This window comes from Carlito syrichta, unplaced genomic scaffold, assembly GCF_000164805.1.
Source record: "Carlito syrichta isolate Samal-C Ts95f unplaced genomic scaffold, Tarsius_syrichta-2.0.1 Scaffold301645, whole genome shotgun sequence".
Lineage (NCBI taxonomy): Eukaryota > Metazoa > Chordata > Mammalia > Primates > Tarsiidae > Carlito > Carlito syrichta.
The window spans coordinates 350,081-360,956 of NW_007245741.1; the positions used below are offsets into that span (position 1 = coordinate 350,081).

The window sequence follows — 10,876 nt, forward strand, 5'->3', positions numbered from 1 at the left end:
GAGGTCTCGCCAAGTTGCCCAGGCGGGTCTCAAACCCACGGGCTCAGGTAATCCACTCACCTCAGCCTCACAAAGGCGTGGGATTACAGGCTGAGCCACCGAGTTTGGCTGTGCATGCTATTTGAAAAAAACACAGCTTATTTCATAGTATGTCAATAAAATTTCTTAAATAATCATCTTAATGTTTGAAGATGACAGGTTTCTGTATGACAGATTAAAAAACAGAAAGTACTTTTCTTTGGATTCATAATTTCAACCATATAAATTGAGATTTTTATGATTCAATAAGGTAAAACAATATCTTTAAATCTTTATAGGGTTAGATTATAGGGCATTCAAAGTTAGGTGTGTTACTCCATTTTTTCCAATATACCTTTATTCTTATATGTCTCGTTCTTGACTCTTTTTCTCTCAGCCTTATTTTTGAAATGGAAATATTTCATCGTATTGTATTTGTTTATTCACTTTTCTTAGTGTTTTTGAACTCTCCAGAGAAGTTATAGGAAGTCCTAGAAATCTAAAAATTTTAACTCACCTGTGCTCTGACAATTACAGTATGCCAATCTATAAGCTTTCTAACGGAGAAGAGGTCTTTTGTTTCCCCTTAAAACCACTCTCAAGACGAACATTACTAATGCTCTCTAAGCTTACCTTGTGGTTTGCCCCAGTGGTTACCCAGCCCTGTCTTTTACAACCTGAAAAAGGATAACTACTATGTTGACTTCTGTCATGATAGATTAGCTCTGCCTATTCTTGAACTTCATAATTATAGTGTACACGATTTTATATTTGGCTTCTTTTGCTTCTCTTTGTGGAGAGGTTTATAATGATGGATTTTTTGTCTCAAATGAATAGATAATTATTGAGATTATTTACTTCTTAAGTTAGTTTTGGTCCATCATGTTTTTCATAGGATTTTTATTTGTTTCTTCTAAAATAATAATTTTTTGACTTACAGATCTTTTGATAGTCTTTAGTTATATTGGCAAGGTCTATAGGATCTCTACTGCTATTTTTCTCATTTGATTTTGATAATTTTTTTCTTCTTTCCCCTACTCCCCTATCTCTCTTATTTATTTTTTACCAGTCTTGCTGGGGGTTATTAATTTTGTTAGACTTTTGGAAGAACCAGCTTTGTTAAATGTACTTATTTTTAAGGCTACTGTCTATTTAATTTATTGCTTCTCTTTAACATTTTTTTCCTTCTGTTTGCAAAGGTGGGGTTAGAATTAATTTGCTGTTCTTTTTTAAACATCTTAAGATAGATAATTATTTTTCAGTTTTTCTTCTTTATTAACATTATGAATTTAGGACTGTTCATTTCCCTTTAAGCATGAGTCTAGTTGTATCCCTATAATGTTAATTTTGTAGTTTTTTTCTTTAACTAAAAATATTAAAACAATTTTTATTGTAGGCCAAGCGTGGTGGCTCAAGCCTATAATCTCAGCACATTGGGAGGCTGAGGTAAGGGGATTGCTTGAGCCCACAGGTTTGAGAACAGCCTGGGCAACTGGGTGAGACCTCATCTCTACAATAAATCAAAAAGTTAGTGGGACATGGTAGTGCGCGCCTGTAGTTCCAGCTAATGGGAAGGCTGAGGTGGAAGAATTGCCTGAGCCCAATGGGTCAATGCTGGGATGGCCATAAGTGTGCTACTGCACTCCAACCTTGGCGACAGAGAGAGGCACCAACTCAAAAAAAATATTTTTTTTTCACTTTGACTTTTTTTCCTTATATTTGTCTGTTATTTAGAAATACATTGCTTAGCCAGGCTTGGTGGCTCAACCTGTAATCCTGTGCTTTGGGAGGCCGAGGTGAGTGAATTGCCTGAGCCTGCGGGTTCAAGACCCGCCTGGGCAACTTGGCGAGACCTCATCTCTAAAATAAATCAAAAATTAGCCGGGCGTGGTAGCGCATGCCTGTAGTTCCAGCTACTTGGAAGGCTGAGGTGGAAGGATCACCGGAGCCCAGCAGGTCGAGGCTGCGGTGGCTGGAAGCGGCCACTGCACTCCAGTCTGGGCGACAGAGTGAGACTCCAACTCAAAAAAAAAAAGAAATACATTGCTTAAGTTATAGTGGTTTGGGTATTTTCTAATTATCTTTTTGTTATAATTCCTACCTTAATTTCAGTAGCAGTTACAGAGCATACTAATAGCTCTGAAATCATATCTGTATGATTTCAGAATATGAAATTATATACAGAATATGATTTCAGAGCACTTAAGGAATATTCTGTTATTTTTTGAGACTTGCTTTATGGTTCAGTATATTGTCACTTTTGGAAAATATTCAGTGTGCACTTTGAAGAAATGTATTCTGTAGTTATGGGGTACAATGTTTTAAATGTATCGATTATATCTTTTTTTTTGAGTCGGAGTCTCACTGTGTCGCACAGACTGGAGTGCAGTGGCACACTCCTGGCCACCACACCCTCAACCTGCTGGACTCCGGTGATCCTTCCACCTCAACCTTTTAAGTAGCTGGAACTACAGGCATGTCCTACCATGGCCGGATGATTTTTTTTTATTATTATTATTGTAGAGATGAGGTCTCGCCAAGTTGCCCAGGCGGGTCTCAAACCCGTGAACTCAGGCAATTCACTCACCTCGGCCTCCCAAAGAACGGGATTACAGTCTGAGCCACCGAGCCTGGCCTCTTTTTTCATTCATGTTATTCTTAATTTCATTACTGACTTTTTCTATAAATTTGTTTTATCAGCAACTCACAGAGATGTATTTAAAAATTCTTTTATTATATATGTATGTGTAATTATATATATGCCTTTTGTTGCTGTCAGATTTACTTTATATATTTTCTGACTATTAATTGGAGCACATGGATTTAGAATAACTGTATCTTCTTAATTAATGAAATGTCCCATTTATTTCGAGTGATGCTTCTTAACTCTTTTGCGACCACTGACATGACTTTATGTCATTCCAAATTCTGTTTCTGAATGCTGCAATGTTGTAATATGTAGATATTATTGTATTTTGCTTGAAAATGAATAGTCAGGCAAGGAGAGAGAAAGCTAATTGAGATGATTACCTGATATCAACTGTGTAATGTTATTATTGATTTACGTAGTTGGTAAAGATTGCGCGTTGATCATTATTTTCTTGCAATTAGTGTTGTATACTTGTATTTTGATATTTCAGGGCTTTCATACTTCAGTGTTAAAAATAATTTACCATAATTATGGAAAATGAAGTATGTGCTGATGAGATTTCCTAGCTTGAATGTGAATCCAGTGAACTTATTAGTGATAGTGAGACAGATAAAGATGTAAGGATGCAATGTAAATGAAGAAATATAATGCAGATAATCTATGACAGTGAATTTCGTCCTGATGAGAACGAATCAGATATTGAGTGGACAATATATAATCCAAAAAGAAACTTAGAAGTGTTTATTGGTAATCCAGGTATCAAGGTATTTCCAAATGATCCTAAAAGTATAAGTGAAGTTGTCAGACTACTTATTGGAGATGATTTTATAGAAATTATTGCAACTGAAACTAACCGGTATTATATTTAGATGCGCCACAGATATAAATGTCCAAAGAAATAAAAAAATCAGAGCAATACTACAGTGTCCGAGATGGAAAAATTTCTAGCATTAAATATTTTGATGGGACAAGTAAAGAAAACCACAATACATGATTATTGGTCAACAAGTTTGTCAGTTGTGACACCTCTCTTTCCAAAACTAATAACATGCAATAGACTCCCACACATTCTGTGGTTTTTGCATTTTTCTAAAATGCAGAAATGCAGTCAAATCCAAGAAGATTATGCAAAATTGAACCTGTGATAACTTACATTTTAGCCGGTGGCTCAGCCTTTAATCCTGTGCTTTGGGAGGCTGAGGTAAGTGGATTGTCTGAGCCCGCGGGTTCGAGACCTGCCTGGGCAACTTGAGGAGACCTTATCTCTACAATAAATCAAAAAATTATCTGGGTTTGGTAGCGCGTGCCTGTAGTTCCAGTTACTTGGAAGGCTGAGGTGAAAGGATCGCCGGACCCAGCAGGTTGAGGCTGAGGGGGCCAGGAGAATGCCACTGCACTCCAGACAGGGTGACAGACTCTGACTTAAAAAAAAAAAAAATTATGTTTTAAATAAGTTCAACACTGTACAAATCTGAACAGGAACTTTCCTTAGATGAATCCATGATACCTCATCGTGGAAGGCCATCTTTTCGGGCTTAAATCCAAATGAAAATACAAAGTAAAGAATGCTAGTCAGAGTGGTACCTGAGGCAAATACTGGATATGTCTTCAATTTTCATCTATGTTGTGAAAATGTGACAATTTTGAATAGACCATTTCACTTGTCATCAGTTTAATGACATCAGTTTGTGGCAACCAACTTCAGATTTTTAAAATTTTCACCTGCTGTCAGTATTAGGACAGTGAAGCATTTGCCAGTTGCAAATGTATTAAAATCTAACTGGTCTTATTAAGCTACATCAGATTTCTGGTCCTATTAAGCTACATCAGTGTTTGTAGCATATATCTTTTTTTCATGCTTTCATGTTTCCTTCTTTTGAGTATGTATATTTCTAGGTGTGTCTCTTGAAATCCTCTGATATTTTTATTCAGATAAGCTATCTTTGACTTTTAACTTGAATATTTGGTACATTTATACTTAATGTAATTATATATTTGGGTGGAAATCTTCCTATTTGTTTTCTGTTTTTTCTTTTTTTTTACCTTCTCCTTTTTTACTTTTTGGGTTAGTCAGGTTTTAAAAATTATTCTCCCTCCCTCCTTCTTATAAACCTGTTAGTCATTCTTTTATAAGAGTGTATCAGTTAAATATCAGGCCTTCTTCTTTTTGGTAATTTAAAAAATGGATGAGCATATTCAGGCCTCTAGACATATTCAGATTAAAAAAAACCTGTCTAGCATTATTTAATTAAGTGATTTTTAAACTTCTTTGACAATGGAAACATTTTGGGGAAATAGGTAGAGGCCCCTAGAACACATAACTATCCTTGGGGAAGCACCCATCTGGAGGTTTAGTCAGCTGCATGATCTTTATATTGTTTCTACAGTAGTTCTTATAAATTTTGATAAGATTTGTAGAGAATTTGGGGTTATACAGAGGACAGCAACAAGCACAGTAGTTTCTTTTTTTGTTTGTTTGTTTTTTTGAGTTGGAGTCTCACTCTGTCGCCCAGACTGGAGTGCCCGGGCCGCTTCTGGTCACTGCAGCCTCGACCTGCTGGGCTCTGGTGATTCTTCCACCTCAGCCTTCCAAATAGCTGGAATTACAGGCATGCGCTACCACGCCCAGCTGATTTTTTGATTTATTGTAGAGATGAAGTCTCGCTGCCCAGGCTGGTCTCGAACCTGTGGGCTCAGGCAATCCACTCACCTCAGCCTCCCAAAGGCGCGGGATTACAGGTTGAGCCACCGAGCCCAGCTCACAGTAGTTTCTTATTATTGTCTAGAGTTGATAATTGGTTGAAGAGAACAAGAATTAATATTGTTTAAGGAACCTTCTGAAGAACATGTCCCTGCAGCAGGAGATCAGTAGAAGAACCCCTAGGAAGGTCATACACTTGTGTGTTACTTATTTCATCCCAGGAAATAGCCTAGCTCATTGCAGTTTTTACATGAGTGAGCTAGTGTTCCCAGTCTTTCACTCAGGCCACTGAACTTACAGGATATCTGATTTTAAGTACTGGAAATTCTTGGTAAGTTATTCAAAGTTACAAAACCTGCCTTCAAGAAGTTAAAACATGTTCTGATGCTCTCTATGAAGTTGTTAGCCATAAGCCAGTTGGAATCCATCTGCTGTTATCAGAATAGTTGATATTACTCCATTCTTCTTGACAATAATTAAATAGCTTACATCTGCACATCTGGAAGAGAGATCAACTCATTAAGACAGAGGTTAAAAAGAAAAGGGAGGAACAATTATCCTTCTCAAGAGGATTTGCATTTTAAATAGTACTATGAGAAGAAGCTACCACTTGGCCTTGAAATATTTCCAAAGGAAAGGTTTCAGATATTGTTATACTTAATTAAAAACAATCTTCTCCTATAGGTAGGATAGAAAGGAGACTTTATGGTAAATGATTAGGAAACAATGTCTTGACATTAGAAACATATGATCAATTCAGTTGGAATCAAATTTATTTTTATGCATTTAAAAAATTCAATTCTGAGAACTCGAAAATTCTAATAATCTCTTTTTTTCCTTTCTCAGGTGTATCCTCTTTAAGTATTCAATTTGCCAAACTCCCAAAGGGATTAAAGCATTTAAATTTATCTAAAACCTCATTATCACCTAAAGGTACAGTATTTCTTACTTAACAATGTGACTGAATTGTTTTTGCTGCACCTACAACCTTAGTTAGAATTATTATTTAGTTATGTACCAACATCTACAAATATCTTCATTACACTACTCTGGCAGTTTGAAGGTGAAGACATTATAATTCAAATTATGATACTCTAAAGTTAAGTGCTTTCAGAGTAGGGAATAATTTTGAAATACTCATGCAGTCTTCAGACTTGTCTAGACTTTTTGAGTTGGGAAACACTCACCTAGCTGCATCTGGCTGCTTACCTCACTTTCACCTGATTATGTTTCTCTTGGTTCAACAAGTTAGCCCTTCCAAACTGTAAGTTGGACTATCTGCTTTGTAGAAAATATTTGGGCCCGATTACTGGGTCATTATTTTAGCTCTACCCTTTCTATTTCTGTCTCTAGAGATTGCCTTATCTTTTCTCAGGTCCATTTCTAATTTCACTCACTCCCCTTATTTACCCAGTCATTCATCAAATCCTGCCAATCCTGTTATTATTTGCCATACTAGCACCTTCTGTAGTAATATTCGAAATTACTCTGCATTCATTTTGCCTTTATATACTGTTACATTCTGTCCTGAATGCTTGAAAAGTTTTTTTTTTAATCTCCAAATATTCTTGGAGAGCTTCACTTTATTTTATAAAACTTTTGTCTGTGATCACCTCTGCTAGATGTGTTCCCTATTTCTGATGCCACAGCAGAATCAATTATACTTTCCTTTCTGTTACTTCAAGGTCATGTATATGACATTACTGTATAAATATTTTGTCTTTCCCTCTACACTGAGGCTTTTCTTTTGGCCTGTGCTGCTCTTATCTCTGTATCTGTAGCACTTGGCATAGTGTCTGAACCACTGTTCAATGAAAGTTTCTTGAACTAAAGAACTTGCCATTTCTTAAAAAGATCACTGTGTTTTGGAAGCAGTGTGTGTGTGGAGTGGTTAAAAGTGTCAGTTTTCTAGTCAGATTACCTATGTCCAAATCCTGATTTTTCCACTTAATGCAATCATGCTTTTGTAATTCCTTTGCTCCCCAGGTGTCTCATCTGTATTATAAAAATAAGAATATCTACTTCATCATAGGTAGTTAGGGTTAAGTGACTTAATGTATGTACAGTACAGTTTCAGGCATAAAGGGCTTAATAAATGCTGGTAGCCACTCTACCACCACCACCATCATCACCATCAGTCACCATCACCATCATCATCATTATTATTATCTTGTGCTATGTGGTTTTTTTTTTTTTTTTTTTTTTTGAGTTGGAGTCTCACTCTGTCACCCAGACTGGAGTGCAGTGGCCGCTCCCGGCCACTGCAGCCTCGACCGGCTAGGCTCCAGCGATCCTTCTGCCTCAGCCTTCCAACTAGCCGGAACTACAGGCACGTGCTACGATGCCCAGCTAGTTTTTTGATTTATTGTAGAGATGAGGTCTCGCCAAGTAGCCCAGGCGGGTCTCGAACCCACAGGCTCAGGCAATCCACTCTCCTCAGCCTCCCAAGGTGCGGGATTACAGGCTGAGCCACCGAGCCTGGCTCTGTTGTAAATTTAGTTTTTAATTCTTCAGTAATGCAAGCAACATATATTTGGTTACACATTACTAGTTATTTCCTTACTTTTTTTTTTTTTTTTTTTGAGTTGGAGTCTCACTCCGTCGCCCAGGCTGGAGTGCAGCGGCCGCTCCTGGCCACCGCAGCCTCGACCTGCTCGGCTCCAGAGATCCTTCCACCTCAGCCTTCCAAGTAGCTGGAACTACAGGCGCTCTCTACCACGCCTGGCTAATTTTTTGATTTATAGTAGAGATGAGGTCTTGCCCAGTTGCCCAAGCAGGTCTCGAACCTGCGGGCTCAGGCAATCCACTCACCTCAGCCTCCCAAAGGCATGGGATTACAGGCTGAGCCACTGAGCCCGGCTTTACTTTTTTCTTTGGGATAACTTCCTGTAAGTGGAATTGCTACAATATGTGCATTTTTAAAAAGCCGTTTAAAAAATTTTTTTATTATTAAGTTGTCCTTCAAGTATTTTGTACAAATTTCTTCATATTCTCACCATCAGAGATACTAGTCTCCCTTTTTAATGTTTGTAAAACATATAAGTAAAAGTGTTACAATGTTTTGATTTTAGTTTCTTCAGTTCTTGCTTAGGTTATTGTCATCTGCCCCCTCCCTCCTCCAAGTCCCCTTGTCCATTTGTCATTTTCATTTTTCAGGGGGCAGAAATCACTAAGCTCACATCCTTTGTTAGTTGTTCATTTTCTGTTTACAGTGTTAATCTTTTTTTCTTAAGTTATATGACTTCTTTCCATGGTGAAAACATTAATTATTTGTTGTGAATTCCATAGGTCTAGTTTTAGTCTTTTATAATATAGAGGTGTTTATAAACACCTGATTGTGTGGCTCACTCCTGTAGACCTAGCTACTTAGGAGGCGGAGGTGGGAGAATTGCTTGAGGCCAGGAATTTGAGGATGCAGCGAGCTATGATCATACCACTACATCCCAGGGTGTGCATTAGAGTAAACCCCTTATTTTAAAAAACAAAAAAATGCCTGATTACATTTATAATCTTTCATTATATTTATTTACTTTACTCAATTATTTATAACTGTGAAACAAATGGAGGATGTGATAATCATTTATCCTTCCTAGGACAAGTTTGGTTCTCTGGTCCCTCAGTGTCGCCTCTCACTGGTGTCCCTGTACCTCTTAGTGTGGTAAGAGTGGGGCAGCCCCACAGGCAAAGCTGAGTTCCTCTGCATCTGTATGATGAGGACAGCCTAACACTGCCTGTACCCTTTGGAAATAAGAGTCCCCTCATTTTTCTCTTCCCTGAAATAAAATATATGTACATTAGAATATGTGTTTTGAGAATTAGCATCATTTTTAACATGTAACCTGAAGAATTTTAAGTTTTCCTTTCTAACAAATGTTTTGAAATGCTTGTTTCTTTCAAAAATTAATTTCTTAGAGTCATTTATATGCTATCTGAAAGGCTTGCAGATTTAAAATAAGTCAAACTCAATTGGCACTGTTAAGCTTCTGCTGAATTTGACTGACATTTATATTCATGACTCGATAATTCAAGACAGGTTAAAAAAAAAATCTCCCCATGATGTCCCCACTGCCTCCAAATACCCTTTCTTTACCTCAGATGTTAGCTAACTGATAGTTTTCTGGATTTCTAGCAAATGTCCTGCTGATTGCCAGATTATGTCAAGGCAGGGCCATCTGGTACCACCTTTTTCCAGCTGTAAACACTACAAAAATAAATACAAAGCATGATTAGAATCACTACACAGCCAGAATCGAGAATGGCATGTAAATATTGTTTAGTTTGAGTTGTAAGAGCCTTTATTTTTTTCCAGTCCCATACTTTCATAATTCTTTGCTATCAGTGGGCTTATTAACACAGGCCTCATGTGAACATGGGCACAGGAGGCAGGGAAGGAAATCCTTCCTTCTGTTTCAGTAGCATGAAGCTGTGCTGTTAGCATGATTCTCTCTCGAGTCTATTCAGATGTTGGCCAGCTGCCAAGTGCCCACACTTGTCTTGGAGCATTTTGCTGTCAGGACTAATTTGGCTTTCTAATTTTGGAATTTATTTATTGAGTTTTGTTATACCTCACTAAGGAAATTATTTTACAAATGACTTTCTTGCTTAGATATTGGTATTTGTCATATGTTTTAGACTCAATTATTCCATTAAAAATGTGTTAATACTAATATTGGTACAGACTAAAAGAAGTCGGTCATTTAAGCAATCATAAAAGAAATTAGCCTTTTTTGTAAGCCACTGTAGGTTCTCCTTATCTAAGTTAATCAAATTTCTACCTCCTCTATTGTCCAATTTTTTGTCCTTGCCCCTTTAATAGTTATTGTCTCACTGTGTAGTGATGATTCAGCTGTCTATGTCTCTCACTGAACTGGCCTTTAGGAGGTGAGATGGTATCTCCTAAGGTCTCAGAAGCCCCTGACTGGAACACAGTAGGCTTTTGTTGAAATGAATATTCCTTGTGTAGCACTGACTTTTCATTGTAGAGCCTAATTTTTTCGCTGATGGTCTTTGCACTTTTCAAGGGTAAACAATGATCTTATTAACATTTATCTCCTAATCCCCAGCATTGTATAAGCATTTTATAAGCACTTAATAAATGTTGAGTTGATGGCTAAGAAGTACTTCATTGTACTTAACTGTATTACTTTTTACCCAAAACCTCTGTCTCCTTCCATATACCCAAATGTGCATTCACCCTTGAGAAATGACTTAGTAGTCTTTATCAGCCACACACTGGAGTTGGTTCCTTGTAATTCTTTGAAACTGTAGGATAGGACAGTGGCCCCTTCATCAGTATAATGCCCTGTATGTTCTAAATTTGTAGCAGGGAGGTGCTCCAATGTGAGACTGCACCTGTAGCCCTCAGCTCTTTTCTTGAAATAACCTCATCAAATCCTGCTGCCATGACCAGGTTTGCTTTTACTGGCAGATCTGACCCTTGGCCCCTCATCTTGATGAAGCTCTGCCCAAGTGTGTGTGTGTGTGTGTGTGGGGGGGGGGGGGGGGGG

At 37.6% G+C, this 10,876-nt stretch overlaps 1 protein-coding gene across 3 annotated transcripts in view; it reads left to right on the top strand.

Annotated features, from left to right (window-relative positions):
* Positions 1-10,876, top strand: part of CARMIL1 (capping protein regulator and myosin 1 linker 1) — a 361,962-nt gene that overhangs the window by 214,524 nt on the left and 136,562 nt on the right. For all 3 annotated transcript variants that reach the window (XM_008055062.2, XM_021710921.1, XM_021710920.1), the window contains exon 12: positions 6,216-6,302. In XM_008055062.2, coding sequence (XP_008053253.2) covers positions 6,216-6,302 — 87 coding nt within the window. The remainder of the gene's footprint in view (positions 1-6,215; positions 6,303-10,876) is intronic.